Source organism: Crotalus tigris, unplaced genomic scaffold (assembly GCF_016545835.1).
Source record: "Crotalus tigris isolate CLP2741 ecotype Arizona unplaced genomic scaffold, ASM1654583v1 scf7180000017644.4837335, whole genome shotgun sequence".
Classification (NCBI taxonomy): Eukaryota; Metazoa; Chordata; class Lepidosauria; order Squamata; family Viperidae; genus Crotalus; species Crotalus tigris.
In genome coordinates this window covers 3,906,697-3,932,500 of record NW_024096536.1, presented here as the reverse complement: position 1 = coordinate 3,932,500, position 25,804 = coordinate 3,906,697, and the positions used below count along the sequence as shown (strand labels likewise).

Below are 25,804 nucleotides of genomic sequence, written 5' to 3'. Positions count from 1 at the left end.
TGCACCTGTGAGCAAGAGTGTGGTACCAACAGCAGCTCTGGTTCTTCAGCCTGGTCGCCATATTGCCTGTCTGCCCTTCTGCATCTGGTGGCTGTTCCAGCATCCTGACCATCGCCACTACTGTGGGACACGTGTGATTCTTCTCCACCCAATCCACGTAGGTCAGTCCCCCGCGGGGGCCTCTGACGTCCCTTGCAGAACGAATCAGGCCAAAGGCAACTTTGGTTTGATTTCGATGGAAATGGCAGACCCTTCTGAGCCACGTTCCTTGGACATGGACGTCATTCCCGCCTCAACTGAGCTGATACCTGAGCCTCCATCAGGTAAGGCAAGATCCAAGTCTAAGCACGGCAGGAAAACTGGCGCGGCGAGCGACAAACTGGCTGAACGCACCCACAGAGCTCTGGAGAAGCAATTCTCCCGGGCCCAACACTTGTCTGCTGAAGGGGTCTCACATTGCCAACCTCCGTACCACCGGACAGGGGAGAGCCTCAACCATCCACATCCAGAGTATGGTCGCCGGAGACGGGGTATCAACAGGTCCCAACTCGGACTCTTGGTCAGGTAGGCCCACCCGTGTTTGGGGAGAACTTTGCCTTGCCAGGTTCATCTGCAGCACCCACTGCTGCCAGCACACCACCTGCTGCGGGGTTAAGGCTTCCGCTAGAGCAGTCCGTCTCCGACCAGCTCCAAATGTGGATATCACAGGCAGTGTGCCAAGCCATGGCATCAGCGAGTCATCAACAAACCCCCTCCGTTCCAGGACCATCCTCTTCTTCGGCAGCAACAACTGCCGTGAGGCCTCCACTGGATCAGTCAGGTATGGTCTCTCCCTCCCAATCCCCTGATTCGGACCCGGATGTTTCAGATTATGGGGGAGGCAAGGATGGTTGGTCGGATTGCAAGGAACCATCTTACGAATCCCATGGCGGAGCTTTTTAATGCTTCGCTATTTCCGGCTTTGTTACACAGAGCGTGCGAGGCAAGTAAGCTTTCCCCTCAGTCGGTACCAACCCTTCAGCCTTCCTCCGATCAGGAAACCAATCCTTTGTTTGCTGTGCATGTAGACACGCACCTCCATATCCCTTGTCCACAGTTGTTCTTCCAAAATGTGCAGGATCAGTGGGAATCACCAGCAGCCCAGCCGTCACAAAGTGCGTCTGAGCGCAAAATGGTAGACATGCCTAAGGCATTCGGAGACCTACTAGAAGTCCCAAAGGGGATGAATCGCTGGCACCACTTTTCTCCACTGCTAGCCTTCCAGCTGATGTATCCGACGCCCTTAAGGCAGAGGATAAAAAATCTGAAATGGCCTTACGCAAAGTGCACTTGGCATCTGCCTGGGCTGTGAAGGCAGCGACGGCCACTTCCTTTGCAAGAATCTCTATCACCTGGCTGCGTCAGCTGCAGGATAGAATCCCACTTGAGGAAACTAGAATGCATCAGGACCTAACAAAAATACTTGCCACATCCGAATACATGGCTGATGCCTCTCTGTATTCAGCCAAACATTCAGCTCGGGCTATGGCTTCCAACGTGGTGGCTAGGAGACTCCTGTGGCTAAAAAATTGGAGAGCCGAAAGTAAGCATAAGTGGCGCGCGGCCACAGCCCCTTTCAAAGGTGGTAAATTATTTGGGGATGCACTAACGCCGTACTTAGTTGAAAATAAACAGAAGCAAAAGGTGATCTCCCACATGGCAAAGAGATCCACAAGACGGTTCACCCCTTACAGTCGCCGGCAGCCCTTTCGGGCAGGGACAGCAACAGAGTCGGCACAACCGTACTGACCGGTCGCTCCCAAACAGGAGCGTTCACTGGACAGGACAGGTTATAGAGACAGGTCCAGGTACCAGCCACAACCCAAAAATTCCTTTCGTGGCCGAGGGGGTCGGTCCTTCCGCTGAGGCAAATGACTCGGAGGGAAATCCCCCCATTGGCGGCAGGCTCACTCACTTTACTCGCCAGTGGAAAACACGACCACAGACTCCTGGGTGTTGTGTACCATAAGGGAAGGCCTGTCCCTGGAGTTCAAATCCGTTCCATTCAATCACTTTGTGTCTTGCCCAGCCATGAGAAACCCAGTAAAGAGGGGACTCATGGAGGACGCTATACAGCATCTACTAGCCATCAAGGCGATAGAGGAGGTTCCCCCAAGCCAGGCAGGGCAGGGATATTACTCAATCCTGTTTGTAGTCCCAAAGTCTTTGGGGGGATGGAGGGCAATCCTCGATCTCAAGGGATTGAATCTTCACCTTTATTACAAACGGTTCAAAATGCAAACATTGCACTCCATCCTAACCAGTATCAGGCGGGGAGATTTATTAACATCCATAGATCTGAAGGAGGCATACCTCCACATCCCTATTCTCCCAGCTCATCGTAGGTACTTAAGATTCTGCTATCTCAGCCGCCATTTTCTGTACAGAGCCCTTCCTTTCGGCCTCTCTTCAGCCCCCAGGGTCTTCACCAAAATCCTGGCAGTGTTGGTGGCTCACTTGCGGCTGGTCCCAGTCAGGATCCAGTGCTACCTGGACGATATCGTGATCCAGTCCCCGTCAGTCTCAGCCGCCCATTCGGATTTGACCCTCACTGTACGGACTCTTCAGGTCCATGGCTTCCTGATCAACTTCAAAAAGAGCCAGATGAATCCATCTACCCGTCTGCTTCACCTGGGAGCAGTAATAGACACGGAATCATGTCATGTCAGAGGAGAGATGCAGGAGTATCAGGGACTTGGCTCGCAAGGTACGCAGGGACAGAACCGTGGCATTAGCCACGCTTTCTCAGCTCCTGGGCAAACAGATCTCATGTATAGCAATCGTGCCGTGGGCTCGGCTACATACCCGGGAGCTTCAGTGGTTTCTTCTCCCATACCAAAGACAGCATATCAGTACATCCAACAGACGGGTTCGGGTTACCCATCAAGTATGGTTTTCCCTTGGCTGGTGGACTTCATCAGCCGTCAGCAAAGGGACCCTGTTCAAAGAACCCAACTGCCTTCAGGTGACCACGGACGCCAGTCTCTTCGGCTGGGGGGCTCACCTCCAATCCCGGATAGCTCAGGGTCGGTGGTCGCAAGCAGATCTCAAACACAACATAAATTGGTTGGAGCTCAGAGCGATTTATCTAGCTCTTCAAAAATTCCACACAGAAGTTGGGGGCCAGCATGTACTGATTCAAACAGACAACGTGGCTGCAAAGGCCCACGTGAACCGGCAGGGGGGCACACGGTCGAAATCCCTCATGACAGAAGCCCGAGCATTGGGCAGCTGGGCAGAGAAATACCTGCTCTCCATCAGAGCCGAACACATTTCGGGGGAGGCAAATCGACAGGCAGATTTCCTCAGCAGGTCGACAATAGATCATTCGGAGTGGATGCTTCATCCAGATATCTTCAGGGAGATATCAGCCAAATTCGGCAGTCCGATCATGGACCTGTTTGCCACCCCGGAGAACACTCAGCTTCCCAGATTCCTTTCCCGGTTCCCTTCTCGGGGAGCAGAGGGAATGGATGCGCTTCGCAGCAGGTGGCCACAAGGCCTATTGTATGCCTTCCCCCCATTGCCTCTACTTCCTGCAGCAATCAGGAAGCTCCTGGAGGAACAAGCGGAGGTGATCTTCATTGCCCCTTACTGGCCCAGGAGACCATGGTTCGCGGATCTGGTGAGTCTTACATTTTCAGCTCCATGGAGGATTCCCGACAGCCAAATAAGGCTGATACAGGGAGATCTACAACATCCAGATCCACAATGGCTTCAACTGACCGCCTGGCACTTGAACGCCGCACCCTAACCAGGGAATCTTACTCAGCGGAGGTGATTGCTATGATACAGGCGGCCAGGAGACCGGCAACGAACCGGCTTTATGACCATACGTGGAAGCATTTCTGTCAATGGTGTGATAAGAAACACGTAAGTCTATCACAGGTGATGATTCTCAGGGTTCTGGAATATTTAATGGAGGGCGTCAACAAGGGGTTGGCACCCAACACTTTGCGCAGACAGCAGCCCTGTCCTCAATTTTGTCATGGGACTCCTCGAGCTCCTTATCAAGACATCCAGCCATTCGGGCTTTTCTTAAAGGGGTCTCGAATACCAGACCGCCTGTTATTCACAGGTATCCCTCCTGGAACCTACCCCGAGTGCTTCAGGCTCTAACATCTTCTCCTTTTGAACCACTCAAAATGTGCTCATTACGACATTTGTCATTCAAGGTCTCCTTTCTCATTGCCATTACTTCGGCCAGGCGCATTTCAGAGTTAGCGGCCTTGTCGGTTAGAAAAGACCTATGCACATTCCACGAGGATAGGGTAGTTTTCCGGCTTGACCCTTCATTTATTCCAAGGTTAACACGGTTTTCCATAGGGCACAGGAGGTTATCCTCCCAAATTTTTGCCCTCACCCGTCACATGAATTGGAACAACGCTGGCACACTTTGGACGTAAGGAGGGCCTTGCGATGTTATATCAAGCGCACTAAGCCCTTCCGTAAGTCAGAAACCCTATTTGTGTCCTTTCAGCCTTCGTCTATGGGGCAAAAGGTTTCAGCTTCCACCATAGGGAGGTGGATAAGGGCCTGTATTTCAAGCGCTTATGTCTCTCTGGCCTTACCAGTTCCTCCTCATGTGACGGTTCACTCTACCCGCAGTGCTGCTACAACTGCGGCGTGGGCAACACAGGCGTCCATTGAGCACATATGCAGGGCGGCGACATGGTCGTCGCCATCTCCGTTCATTAGACATTACCATTTAGGCAAGTTTGCTTCGGCTGAGGCCGCCTTTGGTAGATGTATCCTACAACAAGTAGTCACACCATCTGGGGCCCGGCCCCTACTGACTCCCACCCTTAGGGACTCGAGAAGCTTTGGTACATCCCATTGGTGGATTCTTCTTAATCATGCTGGAGAAGGAGCGTTGGCTTACCTGAACGCCTTTTCTCAGCATGATGAAGAAGAATCCACGCCCTCCCTAAGTAGAAGTCAGTCAGGTCCAGGTGGGATGGTTGTTCTGTTAGTTGTCATTACTACCTGCTTGAGAGTCATCACGTCGTACTGTTGTCAATGGCTTCGCCCGTCGATGAAAACTGGGAGGTCCCCAGATAATGAGGAGGCGTGACAACTTGACAACTTGGTCTGATTGGGCAGGAGGACTGAAACAACCCATTGGTGGATTCTTCTTCATCATGCTGAGAAAAGGCGTTCAGGTAAGCCAACGATCCTTCTCTGCTCCCCTGTCAGATCAATTGGTACGGGATCACCCTCTTCCCCACAATGTGACCCAACCACTGCCCCCCATCTGCGTGCCACACCCATCGGGTGGTCTGATCTCGGTATGCGCGGCCGTCGCTCTGGTGCTCTATCTCGTAACGTGCTGTCCACTCCCCCCTCCCTCTCCATGGTCACAGTCTCCACCCGTGTGTCTCTAGCTCCATCATCTCTCCCCTCCCTACACCTCCGAGTAGAGCTCCTCGTAGATACACCGGCAACGGTCAGTCCCATGATCCTCCGTTCCCCCAACGGCTCAGCTGGTGGGGAACTGCTCTCTCTCTCTCTTGGTGTGATCCAATGCGTCCGTTTGCTTCATTCAGCAGGGGATTCCTCCGTTGCTGTCGATCGGATTTCCGATGGATGTCTGCCGTTTGAAATCGTACCGTCCTGGTCCAGTATTAAATGGGTGCCTGTTCGATCGTACTTTGTACGGGGTGTCTCGTTCTTTTCCTGGACATATGGTCGTTGCCTTGATCTTCTACTATGGTTCAAGGGGTGGTTCCTATGCCATGCCCATAATGTCCGTTGGGCACATGTCTATATGGTGGTTGATGGAATTTTCTCCAGAAAACCAGGCCTCTTTCAGCAGACGATCCCCCTTTATGGCATCACTGGCTAAGACTTGCGTGTGGTCAAAGTCAAAGCGATGGCCACTTTCGGCCATATGTGACCAGATCTGCGAATATTGTTCGCCCCTCTTGATTGCCAGCTTGTGCTCATGCAAGCAGGTCTTCAATCTTTTCGATGTTTCCCCCATGTAATTGCTATGACAGTCCATGCAATCTATTTTGTACACCACCGCCGATCTTTCTGCGGTGGGGAGGGGGTCTTTGGGGCGCATGATCTTCAGTCAAGGGGGCCGTCTGCTGAAAGAGGCCTGGTTTTCTGGAGAAAATTCCATCAACCGCCATATAGATGTGCCCAGCACAACGGACATTACGGGCATGGCACAGGAACCACCCCTTGAATCATAGGAGAAGATCAACGCGTGACGGAACACAGAAAGGAAGTAAGAAAGAACTACACTCTGATTCAAGACACACACTCAAATTACAGCACGCCCAGCTGGGCCCCGTGACACGGTCTAGGAACCGAGTGCAGATGATTAGCGGTTGCATATAAGCTTTCCCAACAAACTGCCTTTTACACCCTGATGATGTCAAGAGCTCTTGACAAAAGCTAGGTTTAGCTAATAAATTTTCTACATTTTTATTCTCTTGGTGAACGACTTTTATTTATATCATCTTGTTTGTTCATGCTATTTATATCATCTTGTTTGTTCATGCTGTATGGGTGTTTTTCTATCTCAATGGAATCAGAGAAGCCATTGAGATAGAAAAACGCCCACACAGCATGAACAAACGAGATGATACCTCCCACCTACTAGCCATTTGGAAACCCGCCCTTATTGACAAACGACTCTCTAACACAAAGAATGACACCAGACCCACACTCACAAAAACCACACAGGATGTCACCACCACACATCCACGCAAAAAGCAAACCCAAAGCCATATCGATGATGAGGCATGACCACAAACCAGAAGCCAGACCACAGCTGCATCATTAGACACTTTAAACCCCTCCAATCCATACATGAAGCAAACTGACACCCACCATGAAGATGAGGCACGACCACGAACACGAAGCCAAAAAATAGCAAGGCAGCCCACCATCTTAAACCCCCCTGCAACTCAGACTAACCTGAGCACAACAAAGCCCCCACCCAAACAGAACACTCCCCCAGCCAATCAGAGCACAGCCAACCCCCCAGCCAATCAGAGCACAGCCAAGCCCCTAACCAATCAGAACACACCTCCACCCAATCAGAACACAGCCAAGCTCCCACCCAATCAGTTCATACCCCCACTGGCAGTTAAAAGGAAGAAACAGCTAAGACCACACATTGCTCCTCGAAGCACGAAGCTGAAAACACCAGCCTGAAGATGACGAATGGGACTTCGTCGAAACGTCACCAAGACACTTCCAATTTTACGCGGTACAAAATCCGAATAACCAAAGACCCACATAACATAACATAACATTTTATATATATATTTGTTTTTGTAGATTTTCACAGGTACAGATATGTAGGTCTTGGCGTATTTGGGTCTTTTCCTGTGTAAGATTGAGAGTATCTTGGCGACGTTTTGACGAGGTCCCACTCGTCATCTTCAGGCTGGGGTCTTTGGCTTATTTATATAATATCACTACACTAGATCTCAGGATGTAATCACACAACCCATTACCCAGGTCGTTATAACACAAAAGACTAATGGGCACACAGCCAGCACCTCAACTACTCAGGATGTTATGAAACAGCTGAACAATCCACAAAAATAACCCCTACACAGCCAACCAACCCATCTACAGCAACTAAGCCAGCACTTCACACACCCCCACCAATACACCATATGTTTTCGTAGATTTTCACGTGTACAGGTATGCAGGTTTTGGCGTATTCGGGTCTTTTCCAATATATGCAGTGTTATCTTCATTTTAGATATCAAAAGAGTTTTGTGGCTCCCAGTGTTTTGTTTTTGGTGGGAAACGGGTCCAAGTGGCTCTTTGAGTATTTTGGGTTACCTACTCCTGCTCAAGACCATCGAATCATTGAAGTGCAGCATCGTTTATATTTTTTAAAAAATCAGATACTGGACCAATATATGCCCTCAGCCTACAACCTGACACAATGTGATCTATAGTTTGACATGGGACCCTAGAGTCACACTGAGGGGAGGATACTATGTCCCATGTATTCAGAGAGTCCTGGCAGATGCCGGGTAAGATGCAAATTCTATTCAGGATTGTCAATTGCTGACGTAGTAATTCAAAGCCTGGCACCTTTTTGTGGGGTCATTTATATGTCTTCCTAAATCTGGGCATTCAGCAACGCGTTTGGCTTTCCATTGGGAATCGATGTTAAAGTTGTTGGACAAATGTTATGCAAGTGCCAGTGGAGGCTTCCTGGATTTGAGTCTTATGGCTGATAAATGAGGAAGGTCGGCATGCACTGGTAGGAATGAGCTATTCATAATTTTTTTCTGTATTCTCTCACTAGTGCATTTTGCCTTTGTAAAGCTGGCGGTGCTATATGGCTCAGAACAAATGGAACTACATGGCAACAAATAAATAAATTGGTGTCATAACAAAATACATGAAATGAAATACATACATGCAGATAAACACTTAAATGAGAGAGTTGTTCCAGTAGATTTTCCAGCCCTATTTGGAGACTTTTTTATTTTAAGAAGCCTAGTAACATCATGACTGATTCGTATTCACATTGTTCCTAGTGAACCAAAGAGATCATATGTAGTCATCAGCTTGCTCAATGTGGTGGGATAATTGTGACCCTTTTTAATATTTCTATTTTAATTTTTATAAGCATAAATTTTAAAAATTAATCTCTTATATTGCATAGTGTTGAGAATTATTGAATAATTTTTCATTTATTATGAACAAAGAAAAATAGACATTGTTTCTCATTGGGTTTTTAAGAGTATCTCATCCTTTTTTAATTCTTTCTCATATTTTGGTGAAGCTGAATTACTTGAGTTTTTTTGCTTTTGTTGAGAGAATCATGATCTTGAAAAGGGCAACTAAGAAGTCTATAAAATCAAAATAAATTTTAGGTGAGGCATCAAGAAGAAAGCGTTCTAAATCAGAGGATATGGATAGTATCCATTCTAAACGCCGACGGTATCTGGGAGATTTTGAAGCAGAATTTGAAGTAAAAATTACAACCAAAGGAGATGTTCATCAGAAACTTGAAAAGGTAAATATGACATTCTTGATTTGTGCATTGTAGGTAATTTGCCTTTTAATTTAAAATACTTTCTATTTGTTCCAAGTATATTAAAATTTTAAAATCTTTAATAGTGAAAATAAATGCTTGGCAGGATTATGCTATGTTCCATTGTTCTTGCCTGAGTCGTATTTCTTTAATACATTGGCTGAATAACAAAGCCATTCTTTTTACCCACGAGATCTGAGCATTTTTTTGGCTATCCCTGTCCAGCCTGCGGCAGTGGTGTAGGGGGCTGTGGCAGAGGTGGAGTGGCCCTCTACAACAGTCCCAGTTTTTTAGGTGGCCCTTGGGAAAAATAATAGCAATAGCACTTAAGATTTATATACCACTCCATAATGCTTTACAGCACTGTCTGAGCAGTTTACAATGTCAGCCTATTGCTCACAACAGTCTGGGTCTTCATTTTAGCGACCTTGGAAGGTTGAGTCAACCTCAAGCCCATCAGGATCAAACTTCAGACTGTGGTCAATATTGCATTCTAATCAATATGCTACCAGGACTCCTAATTAATTAATTAAAAATTAATTGTCCATCCCTTCTCTAGATTAAAGAAGGGCATAGTTTTGGGTATAGTTTTATACCCATAGTTTTAACCAAAGCCTGATTATTAAAGGATTAAGAGTAAATTTCATAGACTCCAGAAAACCAAAACCAGACCTCATTTAATCACCAAGCACTCTCGGTTCATTGTTAAAATTTAGTCCAGAGCAAACACTTTTCCACCACTGCTGCTGCTGTTACCTGAGCAAGGGATTCCGAATTGCTGCTGCCACCATGTTATAAAGAATCTACAACAGGTGATCAGTGGTGCTTCAGAGATAGAACAACACCATCAAAAAGATGATCAATATCACTAGTATAAATTTTTACCTGCTGTTGTCCCTGTTGCCACGTTAGCAACCATGACCTACAGCCATATATATGGCCCTGATCAGATCCCATTCATTTGCAGGCCACGGGCAACTCTACTTTCCTGGTCTTCCAGAAGGCTATTTTCAAGGTTTTATGCTCTACCAGTTCTGAGAACAGCTGCTGCCACCATGCCACCCTCCAACTCCAAGTAAACCTAGTGATCTAATCCAACAACAAACCTCCACAACCCACGCTAACCAAACAATTTCTGTGAGCCCTAAATTAACATATTCCTATAGAGAATCGCATAGTTGACTTTGGAGAAGAAATATAAAGAATTTTAGCAAAATTTCATTCAAGGCCAGGAAGACAAGATAGCAGAATAGAGTGAAAGTTGAGATTGTCCCAATTTGACTCTCTTTGGTACAGGAAAAGAAAAGGGCAGAGCGTGCACAATCGTATTGCATGAGATAATCCAGGAGTAAACACAGTAAACAGTGGTCTATCGTAAATGGTGGTTTATCTTACACTATCTACAAGATCATACACCAGGAACAATATACATACACATAGTAATATGACAGGATCCAACAAACCACAGTTACAGCAGGAAATGGAAGAGAGAGAACACACCAGCAGAACCTTCCCTGTGTCTTAAAGAGACACAGACCCTGCTGAGTCATTCCCATCATTACATCTTATATCTTATATTACATAAGCTGGTTAGCTGTTAAATGAATACCTTGACAAAAATGCTTTTACGCTTTTAAGTTTCTGTTTCTATAGTCTATTTAATAAAGTAGAATTCTAGTATCATAAAATCCATTTCTTGAGTGGCATACCTATATTCATTTTGGTGCCATTTTTTAAAAAAATTATGGACTATTCACAAATGTGTTGTATGGAGTCATTTCTGGTGGAAAATAGCAAATTGATGCCTGCTCATAGCTGGGGGCATTGTGGCCAGAAGGCAGTTGAATAAGAGATCCAGACTGCCATATATTTTTTCTGAATTAGCGAGATCTTAAGATCACCCTCATGCATTCTGACGTAGGAGTTTTGCAAGTTGATGGCAGAAATTGATGTTATGGTCACGATCAGCTGGGAATCACAGATTCCATCATGCTCTTGAGCCATCAATGCAGCCTTTTCAGGATTCAAAGTTCAAGCAAACCTCATCATTATTACTTGGGAGATTAATATTTTACAGTCTTTCTTAAAGATTGAAAAATCTTCATAATCGCAAGTCTAGCATTCACTGGGCGAGTTTTCAATCTGTTTAAGAAGGAAGAAAATTACATTTTTCCAGCTTTTTATTTTTTTAAAAAATATACAGGAAAAGGATGATTATAGTGTTATATCAAGCAAATTTTTAAATGCTAAGAGTTTAAATCAATGAAATCAATTTAAAGAAATACTTTGAAGTGAATTAAAAAGATGCTCTCACATGTGAACCTCTCATTCCAAGCTGATAACAAAACTTTGAAAGTTGATCGCTAGAGATTATCAAATGACACCGTAAAGAAATTTTTGAGTTATTTTAATTCTGTATTAGAACCAAAAGCTGTTGAACAAGTTTCATTGAATTTAACTGAAATGAACTTTAACATGGACTTAAAAATTATTACTTACAAGAAGGAGATGTAAATATTGGATTTATAAATGGAATTGGATAATCATTTAAAAATTGAAAAGGAATTACAAACTGTATCAAAACAGTGATTTCCTTTAAATTGGAATATAAGAGTTTTACTGAAATTTATTACAAGGAAATTAAAAATAGACATGGATAAAAATAAGAATTTTGATAGAAAAGGCAAGGACCGTAGATAAAAGCAAAAGTTAGAATTTTATATATGGAACTTAAGGTTTTCTGGGAGGAGGAAGAAAAAAAATACAAAATTAGCTTACTTGATTATAATTAAATAATGGGTTGGTATCTCTGGTGATTTTTAATGGTTCTTTTGACTGTATAGTTTTCTTAAGGAAAATGTTCAATTTTATAATAGGTTGATTTGCAATGGCTATGTTAGTACTTTAATATAAAAATAAAGGGATACTATGGTAATGTTTAATAGCTCTTAATTTTTTTGTAATGTTTAATTGTTAATTGGAATTAGATTTTGATTGTTAAAGATAGGGTTGGGAAATTGGGGTTTAAATAGTTAGTGGAATTATATATTTATATTGTTAGGCATTTCTGTTAACTTTTTCTGATTAATAATGTGAGCTGAGGATTTTAGAGATAAGTTTACAGGTAATCCTTGATTTACAACCATTTGTTTAATGACAGTTTAAAGTTACAATGGTACTGGAAAAAGTGACTTTATGACCATTTTTCACATGGCCGTTGCAGTATCCTATGATCACATGATCAAAACTCAGATGCTTGCCTACTGGCATATATTTATCATAGTTGCTGTGTCCTGGAGTCATGTGATCACCTTTTGCAGCCTTCTGACAAAATCAATGGGAAAGCCATTTAACAACTATGTTACTAACTTAACAACTATAGTGATTCACTTAACAGTTGGGGCAAGAAAGGTTGTAAATGAGGCAAAACTCACTAAACAACTTTGCTTAGTAACATAAACTTTGGGCTCAATTTGGTCGTGAATCAAAGAAAACCTGTATAGGAATGGGGTGTGATAGAGCAGGGCTTTTCAACTGGTGGCACTTTGGCACCTGGCAGGTGGTACACAATCTAGACAAGTATAGTTGGGGGGGATGAGCTGAAGCGGCAGTGCCCCATAGGCCAGGGGGAGAGTCAGCTGGAGCTGCGGTGTTGCCGGGGCTCTGATAGAGGTCAGGATTGACATGTAGCTCCAGCTGATTGGCACTTCCATCAGCCTCTGTTATCATCAGGAGCAGCAGACAGGCCTTGGGGTGACAGAGTCAGCTGGAGCTGTAGGACTGCCAGGACTCATCAGAGGCCCCAGGATTAGAGTGTGCAGCTCCAGCGCTTTGTGCAGTGGCCAGCTGGGGAGTGGGTGACTGCATGGGAGAGTGGGACTGGAGTAGCGACGGATGCTGGAGTTGTCCCTAAGCCCCAGAGAGTGGCGCCCCTGGAAGAGAAAAAGAGGAGGAGGGGGGAGAGAGGAGAAGATACAAAAAGAGGTTTGGATGGGAGAGGGAGAGAAAAAAAATGGGGAAAGGGGCGGGAGAAGGGGAGAGGCTTCTGTGAGACAAACAGAGGGATCAACGAAGGATCAGAGGCTGTGGAAGGAGAGCCCAACAGGCAGTGAAAGAGAGAGGAGAGGGAGAGAGGAAGAAGGGCCAACCAGCCACCTGACCACCAAGATAGTAGTGCTTATTAATAAATATGAATACATTTGTCATACATTTGTCAGTGCAAAGGGAAAGTGATTCAGCAAAGGAACTGCCACCGAAGAAATTAAAACCAGTGTGTCATGTCCTAAAAGTGGTACAGTCTGTGAAAAGGTTGAAAAGCACCATGGTAGAGAATGAAGTTACTTATATTTGGTTATATTTTAAGAAACAGTGATAAGTTGTTAATGTCAAATGCACTTGCTGGGCACGAAGGAAAAAGTTTCTTTTGTTTTTCTTTCCTTTTTGCAGGGGATTTTTTTCTGCACTTTTTAAGTATTTTCTTTTTTTACGTATTTTTGTGATTTATAGGAAATATATTATTCAGATGGTTTGGGGAAACAAATCTGATGGTTCACTTTCAATTACAGTATATGTTTCATTGATTTCATGATATGTTTTTCAATCTAGATGTGTATTTCAATTTTATTAAAGCCAATGGAAAATACACTTTAGCTATTTTTAAATAACCTCTCTTTAGTAAGCAGATATTGCAATCTAAACTCTTCCAATAAGAGTAATTTTATCTAGGCTTAGATAGTACCATTAAAAAAATCAATCTAACAAATATTATAAGGGCTTGCTGACCTTCATTTAAAATACCGTGTTTCTCTGAAAGTAAGGCCCTATCTTACTTTCTTTGGGGCTCTGAAGTAAGCACTAGGATTTACTTTCGGGGAGGGCTTACTTTTTGCCGCTACTAGAAGAGTAGACCGTGTGAGTGGGTGGGGCGGGACCTGTGCATGGGGTGGAGAAGCAACGTGGCGGGGAGAGCATAGTGGTGGACCAGGTATGGTACCAGAGTGGGGCATGTGCCCTTCTCATGCCAGGCCAGCCCCTGCAGCCCCGGGGCGGCCATGTTGGGCGGCAGTGGGCAGGGCACCGAGGTGGGGCCCGCTAGGCCAACCAAAGCGGCAGGTGGAGTACTGGAGGCTCAGGTACCATGGATCAGATCCCCCTCCCCCATCGGCTTCGCCTCATCATAGTGGCACTGACAGATTCTTCCCCCCTTGTGTCTGTGGTGAAACCAGACGGAATCGGCAGCAGACCATTTGTGTAGGCCCTTAAGTAGGGTTTACTTTCGGGGGGAAGGGCTTATATTAGGCCCACCCCCAAAAATCAGCTGGGACTTACTTTCGGGGACGGGTTTACTTTCGGGGAAACACTGTAACAGGGAAGTGATAAGTGAGGGTGTAAATTAAAAATAGAATTCACTAAATGTGTCATCGATACAAATATATTCAAGATGTGTTTTTCTTAGGTAACTATATACAGTAAGTAAACAAAAATTTAAATTAATTTTATTTCATTTTTCCTTAAAAGTTAAAACATTTTTATGATAAAATTTAAAAGAAAATTTAATCTCAACTAGCTACTCTTTCATTTATATTTTTACAGGTCATCCATCGTTTTCTAGAAGAGAAATTTAGCGCCATGGAGTGTGCTTTGTTTGATAAAACTCTAGAAGATTTGAAAACCAGAGTAGATAAGATCGAATGCAATAAGAGACACAAAACTGCCATTACAGAATTACAGGTATTTATGCATATATGTTTGAGACTTTATAGAATTATTTTTCTTCCAATATTAAAATGCAAGACATCTGTTAATTAAAGTATATTTTGCTCAGAGAAATATCCCCATTTATATTTGCATGGTTTTTGTTCTTTGTTTCAAAATTAAACCTATTTGTTTTTATGCTAGTTGCTTGCATAAAAATATCATATCCACTGTTTACTTAGTTAACATAAAGCAGTGGTTCTCAACCTGTGGGTCGGGACCCCATTTGGGGTCAAACGATCATTTCACGGGGGTCGCCAAACAAGGCTGTCCACCATTTTTTCCCCCTTTTCTTTGGCCATGCCCCTGGCACCCGGTAATGTATAAGTGGTTGGGGGTCACCACAACATGAGGAACTGTATTATGGGGTCACGGCATTAGAAAGGTTGAGAACCACTGACATAAAGGCTAGAATAGCTGAATATGTTCAAGGCCATTTTTCAGTCAACCTGCTTTCATTCAGCTCTCAAATTTGATTTGGATGATATTTTAGCTATTCAGAAGAGGTACAGGCATATAGCTGGAAAAAAAAGCTCCCTTCTGTTCATATGTAGAGATCTCTCATCCAAATGTTTTGCACTGAATGGAACTGCAGTTAGTTGTGAAAAACAACTGCAATGTATCACAAGAAACCCTGACTATTTAGGCAGAAAATGAATCTGGCACATAAATATGCAATCTACAGGGGAAACAGAGTGTCAAGAGAAAGAAGAGAAATTTGCAAAATCAGCAAGGATTTGAGCTGGAAAAGGTATTTTTGGAGAGAAACTTAAGAATGCAGAGTCACTTGATAGATTATTTGCAGAATGTGGCATGGATATACTTTTCTGACTCATACTCGTTGTGATAGTTCTAATTTGGTAATATCAGCACTTTCCTGCCAGTCTTTTTTTTTAATGGATTTAGCTCACTCTTTGTTGCCAGAGGTTGTAGATGCTATTCCTAGAAGGGGCATTGTCTTACCTGAACACCTTTTCTCAGCAGGATGATGTAGAATCCACCAGATGGGTTATTACAGCTTTCCTGCTCAGCAGACTAGGTCAGAACTTTGGCCATGCCTCTCCTTTGGGCGTGTCTCCCAGTTTTGATGAGGCGAAGCAGCTCTGACGAATACAACACGATGGCTCCATTTGTCATAAAATCTGCCTAGACTACCTACACGGGAGGGTGTGGATTCTACATCATCCTGCTGAGAAAAGGCGTTCAGGTAAGACGTCGCCCCTTCTCCAGCAGGATGACTGTAGAATCCACCGGATGGGACATACCAAAGCCGTTCATGTCCCCTTGGGAAGGAGAGTCTAGGCTTGTGAACCATGAGAAGAAACAACCTGTTGAAGTACACGCCTGCCAAACGCAGCATCAGCCACCGCGAAGGCATCTAAACGGTAATGTCTGACAAACGCCGAAGGAGAAGACCACGTTGCAGCTCTACAAATCTCCTCCACCGAAGCCTGCCGACACGGCAGCGTTGCATGTGGAGGACGTGTGAAGGTACAGGGATCGACTGCAAAGAATAGGCCTGAGATATGCAAGCCCTAATCCACCTACCTAAGGTTGAAGAAGAAACCTTCTTCCCCGTGACTGAAGGTTGGAAAGATACAAATAGGGACTTCGACTTACGGAAGGATGCAGTACGCTTCACGTAGTAATGCAGAGCCCTGCGTACGTCTAACTTATGCCACTGTCATTCCAGCCTGTGCGTGGGATTGGGACAGAAATTGGGAAGTATTAGTTCCTGAGACCTGTGAAAAATAGAGTTAACTTTTGGAACGAATGAGGTATCCAGTCTAAGGACCACCCTGTCTTCGAAAAAGGTGCACAAATCTTCCCTGACGGAAAGCGCGGCTAATTCCGAAATCCTTCTAACTGAGGTAATAGCCACCAGGAACGCCACCTTCAAAGACAAGAAGTGGAGAGAACATGAACTGAGAGGTTCAAACAAAGATGATGTCAAGGCCTGCAACACCTCGGTCAAGTCCCAAGATGGATAGCGATGTACCACGGGGGGGGGGGTCTGGTGTTAACCGCTCCCTTTAGAAAGGCACTGATTGCCAGATGCTGTGACAAGGGACTAGAATTGTCGCAGGAAAGAACCGTTGAAAGGGCCGCTAGTTCTCTTCGGATAGTACTGTATGACAAGCCCTTATTCAAACCTTCCAACAAATAATCAAGAATATTTGGAATAGTGACCGAGAGAGGTTCCAACTGATGTATGGAACACCAATTGCAGAAGCCCTTCCATGTGGCGTCATAGATCCTGTTCATCGAAGGGCATCTCGATGCTTGTATCATCGAAATCACCCTGGACGAATAGGACTGTCTGGCTAAACCTTCCCGCTCAAGTGCCAAGCGGCTAGTTGGAGCCACTGCGGGTTGGGGTGTAGGAGGTTGCCCTGGTTGAGGACCACTCGGTCCTGAGGAATCCTCCACGGAGGTGAAATCAAGAGATCCACAAGGTCGGCAAACCACGGACACCTTGGCCAATGTGGAGCAATCAAGACTACCTCCGCTCCTTCCAGAATCAGTTTGCGTATGGTCGCCGGTAGCAGAGGAAGTGGTGGGAAGGCGTACAGGAGCTGTGCAGGCCAACGATATCAGAGGGCAACCGTTCCCTCTATTCCCCGTGTCGGAAACCTCGAGAAGAACCTGGGGAACTGTGTGTTTGTCGGGGTGGCAAATAGGTCTAGGTGAGGTCGCCCGAACCTCAGTGAGATCTCCTCAAACAGAGTCGGGTCCAGTCGCCATTCCGCATGGTCCACTTTGGCTCTGCTCATGGAGTCCGCTTGACGATTTGCCGCCCCTGAAATATGTTCCGCCCTGATAGAAACCAAATTTGACTCCGCCCAGAGACCCAGATCTGATGCCTCTCGCATCAGTTCCCAGGACCGGGTTCCTCCTTCTTTGTTGACGTGAGCCTTCGCTGCCACGTTGTCCGTCTGAACGAGGATATGCTTCCCCTTCACTAAAGGGGAGAATTGAAGGAGCACTAGGTGTATGGCCCAGAGTTCGAGCCAATTGATATTGTGGGCAAGATCTGATCGTGACCACTGCCCCTGGGCCAGATGGGTCCTCAGGTGAGCTCCCCAACTGAACAGACTCACTTGTTGTGAGGGTGACCCGGGTGGGCTCCCTGAAAATGGTTCCCTTGGTCATTGCGGGTGATGTCCACCAAAGTAGAGACAGTAATGTGTGGTGCGGAACTGTGACCTTCCTGTTGGAGGAACTGAGGTTCTGCCTCTGATAAGGAAGTAGGAACCACTGAAGGAGCCTGGAGTGGAGCCTGGCCCACGGAATGATACCCATGCAAGAGACCATCTTTCCCAGGAGCTTTGACAGCTGTGCCAGGGGCACCTTCCTGTCCTTCTGAACTTGATGAACCAGATTTCTGATGCTGGTTCGACGCTCCTGAGAAAGGTATACCTTGCAAAGTGTCGAATCTATTATTGCCCCTAGGTGTTGGAGTTTCCTTGTGGGAGTCGTGTGGCTCTTCTTGAAATTCACAGAGAACCCATGATTCTGAAGAGTGAGTATTGTGGCCTGAATGTCCAACTGTGCTGTCTGAAAAGAACTGGACTGAACTAGGATGTCGTCCAATTAACATTGTACGCGCACCGGCATCAACCTGAGATGGGCCGCTATGACTGCTAATATCTTTGTGAAGACCCTTGGGGCTGAGGATAGGCCGAATGGAAGGGCCCTGTACTGGTAATGCCAGTGCGTGTAGCAAAACCTGAGAAACCTGCGATATTGCGGGTGAATGGGAATATATAGATAAGCCTCCGTGAGATCTATTGAAGAGAGGAAGTCCCCCTTCCTGATGCTGGACAATATGGACTTTAGGGACTGCATTTTGAACCTTCTGTAGGTTAGGAAATAATTTAGTCCCTTCAAATCCAGTATCGCCCTCCACCCTCCTGAGGCTTTTGGAACTACGAAGAGAATGGAGTAAACCCCCTTTCCCTCCTGGTCCCTTGGTATTGGTTCCATGGCTTGAATTGTAACCAGATGAGAAATGGCCGAGGCTACCAAGTTTGCCTTGGTAGTGTTCCGGGAGAGTGGACGCCTTATGAAGCAGTCTGGTGGGGGAGAGTAGAACTCTTAAGGTGAGACCGCACTTGATGGTCTCTGTTACCCAGGCGTCGGAGGTGGTCAGTTCCCAGACATCGCTGAACCTTTCCAGCCGACCCCTGATGAGAGAGTCCTCCCTGGCGTCACTTGGACCGCCTGTAAGGACGGCCTCCAAATCCCCTGAAGGGACGCTTAGACTGGAATTGGCCTCTGGCTCCAGTATTTTGACGATCCTGGGAATGATCCTGTCTGGAGTAGAAGGATCGTGAGCCTCTTGACCAGTCCCAGAATTGCCCTGGCCGAAAGGGCTGTCTCCACTCCCAGGAGCCGCTGGGACGGAAACTTTGTTTATGGAATTCCTGTGGAGGGCTCCTGTCCAGTTTTTTAGAAGGATGGACTAAGATCTTGCGTTTGTCCTTGCCCTCATTAATGTGTGGATCTAAGATAGATCCAAACAAGAGTGTCCCACTATATTTAGACGTGGACAGGCGCCATTTAACCTTCAAGTCTGTCTTCCAATGTTTCAGCTATAGGAGCCTACAAGAAGCAACCCTGGCTGCTATAGATCTTGCAGAATATTTAGTTGAATGTAAGGAAGCGTCAGCCATGTATTGTGACGCGGCCACTAGCTTGGCCAGAGTTTGATGTGTTCTATCCTGATCTGGAGGGACGCTGGCTTGTAGCTCGCGAAGCCACATGATACAAGCCCTGGCGAAGAAGGAGCAAGAAGTTGCAGCCTCGGCCGCCCAGGCCGAGGCTAGGTGTGCCCGATGGAGAGAGAGATCAAATTTCTTGTCCTCCGCTTTGAGGGCCTCCGCCATGTCCCCTGGAATAGCAGATGTAGAAAGCAAGGAGATCAGAGGACTATCAACAGTGGGTACCTCCAATATTGAGGCAAATGAAGGAGAAACGTTAAACAGTTTCTTTTCTACACGGTTAGGAGCAGGTGGAGCTGCCAGCGAAGACCATTGGTTTTCCATGGAGGTGTGAAAAACCTCTGGGCAAGGAATATACTTGTCCTCTGCTACCTTCATCGCGAACAGAGGGTTAGCCTCCTGACTGGTAGAAGGTTTCTCCTGCACAGAAGTGAGATTAACAGTGGTAATTGCTTTGATCAAGAGAGATTTAAAGAGAAAAGGGTCACACCTGAAGTTGAGGTGTGCTCAAGAGCAGCCTCATCGTCCGACAAAGGTATGTCAGCTATGTCTAGGTCCACCGACTCCGCCTCTCCCAGCTGTGAGGAGGTCTCTGAAACATCTGTAGTAGAAGCAGTGGCTATCCCTTTTTGGGATGGAGATTGGAAGGTCAGTTTTCCCTTGGAGGACATAAACTGAGTGAATGCATTTTGCATGAAGTACTGAAATTGAGCAGACCATATGTCCTCCTGAGACCTGCCACTAGGGCCAGCCACAGCCAGAACCTCATCTGGTGAGGATGAGGAGCGATGGGAACCAATCTGCTCAGTTTCCCCCTGAGGAGACCAAGATCTTAGAATATCCTGAGAAGAAGTAAATGTGGGCTCAGGTATAGGAATCTCCAGTGGGGCGGGGGAAACGATCTCAGCCTCATTGGACCTGAGTCTTTTGGCCCTAGAGAATTGTTTTTCCAATGCCAAATGTCTCCTCAAGGCCTCTCGCTCAGCTGTTTTGGAGGGCTCCTTCTGGAATGTATGCTTTGTTTTGGATTTTTTCTTTCCCCCGACTCTAATTCAGTGGATCTGCGCTTTTGTTGTTGCGGGGGAGGCATTTTGGAGCCCTGTGAGGCTGAAGGCGAGGCGCTGTCTGCCATTGCGAACCGGTTATACTGAGTAGGAAATACCTGGAGGTGGGGGGGAATCCCAAGTACGCAGATCAATTGACAGAGATGGAAAGAAGTCAATCCTCGCTCTGTACAACTGCAATGGCCGGACAGTCAAGAGATTTGCTAAAACCCCTTGTCAGGTGGTGACAAATGCCACACTCTACTGAACAATTGGAAAAAACTTTTTTCCCCTTTTCTCTCCTTCACCAGAAGAATTGTTTGTGATAGTGCCACCAATCACAGCTAATGATAACAGCAGTGAATGAGCTCAGGATTATCCTAATAGACTGAGCTTCCCCCCCCCCAATATAGGGGATGAAAGGCCAGGCCCCTGGGGTGAGCCAGGTATCCCTCCTGCAAGGAAGATCGATACCGTTCACTTAATGAAAGAAACTGGGAGTCTCGCTGCGGTTGGACCCCACCCAAAATGGTGCCCGTCTGTAATCTGCACCCAAAATGGCGGCCACTGTTGTGATGCTCTCAAAATGGCGGCCGCCAGTGAAACACGCATCCAAGATGGTGGCTGCTCCCCCTTTAGAGTCAGGCGGAATGGAAAAGAAATGAAAGGAGAGGATAAGCGAGGAAAGTTAATGGCCAAGGTCCAGGAAAAAAGAGCCCCAATAATTCACTTGCTGTTTGTGCCCGTTTCCTCCGCTCTCCTCCGAGACTGGGATGCTTTTGCCCGCATGGACTCCTCCGAGCGGATCCGGCTGCCGGGAAAACTCTTCGCTCTTCAGCTGTGCAGCCGCCGGCCGCTTTTGATGCCGGTAGCGATCTGGAGGCCGTCCGACAAGGAAAACGGTCTGACTGCAAGCGAGCAGAAGCTCGAAGGCAGAGACCGAGCGATCGAAGGAAAAAAGGGCTTGTAAACAAGTGGATTGAGCCGGCCAAGAGGCCTGAGGCTCGTAGCCACAAGCCGGTTGCCGGCAAATCCTTTAGTTTGCTAATCCCAGCCAATTTTGAAAGTTGCCAATTAAGTATACCCTAATAATATTTTGATTGAAGACCAAATTTCAATGAAATTAAATATTTAACCTAATCTATCTGTGGAGCCGAAACAAACTACGTGTTGCCGAGCTCAAGACTAAGTCAAAACTGGGAGACACGCCCAAAGGAGAGGCATGGCCAAAGTTCTGACCTAGTCTGCCGAGCAGGAAGGCTGTAATAACCCATCCGGTGGATTCTACAGTCATCCTGCTGGAGAAGGAGGAGGAACAGCACATTGATCTAGACTGATTATCATTTTATGTTATTTCTATACCAGTCTTCCTCCACAGGATACTCAGAGCAATGCACAAAGCCAGAATAATAAAATAATATTCAATAAAATGATCATCATGAAACAAAAAAGCAATAGTATTTAGCAATAACAGAATTTAAAATAAAATTCATTTAAACAGACTGTTGTTACCTTATAAATGTTTTCATGAACAAGAATGTCTCTATTAACTGAAACAAGGCATTGTGGTGGAAAACCCTAAGAGAAAGTTAAAAAATTGGGATATTGTCACTAAAATAGCCGAACTCCTAGTCACCACAATGAATACTATATTTACAGGTTTGATCTTTGGATATTTCCAATATCTTAATTGGATGTATGGTATTAGAAAAATAGACTTTTGACTGCTTTAATCTTCTTACGGTTACATAAACTAAATTTGACATCTTGAATTGGTCTAGTACCTTACAACAATCCATGAACTCCTTTAAAGATTAATGCTATGGAATCCCATTTGGTTGATCTGTGTAACCATCAAACAGCTGCATTTTGCATCTATGCTGGTTGCCTGGCATGAAATTTGTCTCAGGACATTTGGAAAGACACGGAAGCAAAGCCAAATTTGGACATAACTTGCACTGACTCTGTCTCAACCTATACTGACAGTTTGTAGAGGTTTGCTGTTGGCTGTATGCCTTCCTTCCCCCGCCATTAACTCTTCTAGTGTAAGTTTAGTGGAGTTAAGGGTGGTAAGGGGGAGGGAAGGGTACCATCTTGCAACGAAAGGAAAATAGCTTTGTCAGCATCTGAGAAAAAGATGGTCGCTTTTCTGCCATGTAGCCCAGCCTGTTCTCCTTCCCATCCTGACATCTTGAAATCTGGAGATCTTTGAACGATTAGTGAGCAACCAGTGATAGAGGGTTGGGGCAGAGAAGGCCCAAGCATGAGATATCTCAGTGGAAGGAGGTCTTGGGTGGCCAGAGGCAGATGGTCTTGTTCCTGCATGATCTTTCCCACTCTTGAGGTATCCCATGAATACTTAATGACTCACGCATTTGATTAATGAATGCTTTGGGGAGAGCAGGGATGAGGCTCATTCATTTAACATTAAGACTGTAATGGGCAGGCTCCATTACAGTTGTACTCAAGGACTACCTATATTTGTTCATTCAGATTAAATACAATCTCCTTTTCCATTCTGGCTAATAAAAGTGCTGGACAGGGAATAGCTAAATGGAGCAGTGTTATGACTAATGCCTCTTCTCATTCTAGCATGACATTCTTGTAAAGTAGATAGAAGTAAACCACATTTTTTAAAAAGCCTCATTGGTTTTTCTTGATGAAACCAACACTATAAAACTGAACTACAACATTAATTTATTGAGACTATATTTCATTTTTATTTTCCTTTCTCTTATTTTGAGGCTAAAATTGCAAGATTGACAAAACGTTTTGGAGCAGCTAGAGAGGACTCAAAGAAAAAAACAGAAGTAAGGACAGAACTTTTATTATATTGTTGATTAACCATTAAGCTCAAAACTGTTATAAGTAACAATGCAAAAATTTAGTATAGTAATAGCTTATTCATATGTGTTTTAACTAAAATACAACAATGGAATCAGATGTATTCTTTTGCATAATTATGGATTGATGTGTTAACTTGGAGAAGTTATTGGATACGCATAAATTTGTGGACTTATATCTCTAAATTGAAATTACATAAAAATCTCTTGGGGTTTTCCAGTTGGAGTAAGATGAATGCCATAGTGAAGTTTTATAACTTTGAAGTCAGTGAAGTTTACATTGAATGTTTAGCTGTAACTGACAGATTATGTGATCACTTGTTAATACTCACAATATTTAGCTAGTACACTATAACTCCTCTTATCTACTGAGTTTTCTAGAAGGAAATTAAAGAATTAAATATTTTACCCCTAAAATTTATTCTTGATTAAAACTAATGTTATTTTAATTTAATTTTAGTTTTTAAACCATTACATTAGGCATCGCCAACCTGTGGCTTGCAGTCCGCATGCGGCCCTGGACAGCTAGTAATGTGGCTTTATTTATTCCAGCCCGCCAGCTGAATTTTCTTGACTGACAGGAAGCAACATACCTCCTCTACCAGTGTGGTTGGGGTGGGCCAGTCCCATATATATACATTAACTATCTTATATATTTTATATGTGGCCCAAGATCATTCCTCTTCACTCAATAGAGCCCAGGCAAGCCAAAAGGATGGACACACTTGCATTAGTCCATATTTCTATGTATCTTTCAGAACTAATTGTACTACAAACTTATTTGAAGAAAGCAGAGCATTCATAATTCTAACATATCTTCATATTTGTGAGCTAGGGAAAAATATTTCCAAAAAGATGCTTAAATATCTTAACTTTTAAAATGAGAATGGGAAATCTAAACACCTCACCTTGATACTTCCTGATAGATATATACTATTGCTACATTACATACATTATCAAGCAGCAGGATTGTTTTGATAGTTTAGATAATGTCAGTTAATTTAGTATGTCAGAGACTTTAAGGGAGAAAATATATTTATATTGTATCATGAAATACAATACTGTACTTATTAAGGAGGACTTCAGATTTTCTGGAACAGAAGTGTGCCTAAAATAGAATGATCATTTATGAAGTACAAAATTTAAGTTACCGATCTCAAATTGGTTTGTGTCACTTTGTAGACTCTACAGAACACACCCCATTCCCCAGGAAAAGCAGTGAGTGATACTGGCAGTGTCAACAGTGTGACATATCGGTAAGCTGTAACTCCCTAGTTATTATACTTTTTTTCTTTGGAAACTTAGTTATAATTGGAAAGATAAATTCCACATAAAAGTACAATATATTTTGATGGCAACTATATTTCACATCTTATTTATAAATATGCCTTTTTTTCTGTTACCCAAATATATGTTAATTCATTCTCTTGGTGAAAAGCATAAATAGGCATGGGGAATTCGTAGGGCAAAGTTGAGCAGCCTGTAGTCTTCAACTCCCATATGCCTTAGTCACTGAGAAATAATGGCAATTAGCATCACAAAATATGAAGGCCGGAGATTGCTTGTTTTAAACAGAGAAATATGTTTTTTGTTTTTTAATTTTTTATATTGCATATATAGTAGGTATGTAGAATTCACTGATATTGTGAATTATTTAGAAAATTGAATAATAATAAATTATTTAAATTTAAAAATAATTTTCTTTTGGACTTTCTGCTATAGCTCCTCTACTTGATACAGCTAACATAAATCTTTGTTCTCTAGAAATGCTGGCACAGTAAGACAGATGCTAGAGTCCAAGAGAAATGTAGGAGACACTTCATCAACTACTTTTCAGTCCCCTGTGAATACAGGTAAAATCTATCTCAATTATATACATTATTACTTTTATGGCACATTTTTAAAAATCAAATAAGTAAAAACTGACTTGATATAATTCAGCCAAACAGAAGTGGTTTAAGTGAAAGTAACATATGCTGTCCTAGGTAAATCCGGTGGTAGCATCAAACAATATCTGATTCTTAAAATGAAGTACTTAGAGTCCTGTCCTTAAACTTAATATACAGTTTTATTCTTAATGTATCCTTAAACATTCATAGAACCAGTTTAAACACCATATAGAATAAGCTAGGCTGCAGCACTTTGTACTAGTGGAATTTCACTTCAGCTCTAAAACTAAAATAAATCAAACACAATTTTGACAAAGATGCTTTGTCAAAGAAAGAAAAAGGGTAGCATTTAAAAGAAAATTAAGCATGCTTCCATATACAGTTTTTGGGGAGTGTGTAACTTTTGGAGGATTCCTAATAATCACAGTTGGCCTTTGAATTGCATGTTGGATACTACATTTCAGTAAATAGGAAGGACTAGGATAAAATG

General features: G+C 44.2%; 1 protein-coding gene across 7 annotated transcripts in view; it reads left to right on the top strand.

Moving 5' to 3' along the window:
* Window positions 1–25,804, top strand: part of LOC120304721 (activating transcription factor 7 interacting protein) — a 131,158-nt gene that overhangs the window by 62,754 nt on the left and 42,600 nt on the right. For all 7 annotated transcript variants that reach the window (XM_039335644.1, XM_039335647.1, XM_039335646.1 and 4 more), the window contains 5 exons: window positions 8,901–9,043; window positions 14,654–14,791; window positions 23,327–23,392; window positions 24,608–24,681; window positions 25,190–25,278. In XM_039335644.1, the coding sequence (XP_039191578.1) occupies window positions 8,901–9,043; window positions 14,654–14,791; window positions 23,327–23,392; window positions 24,608–24,681; window positions 25,190–25,278 (510 nt within the window). The remainder of the gene's footprint in view (window positions 1–8,900; window positions 9,044–14,653; window positions 14,792–23,326; window positions 23,393–24,607; window positions 24,682–25,189; window positions 25,279–25,804) is intronic.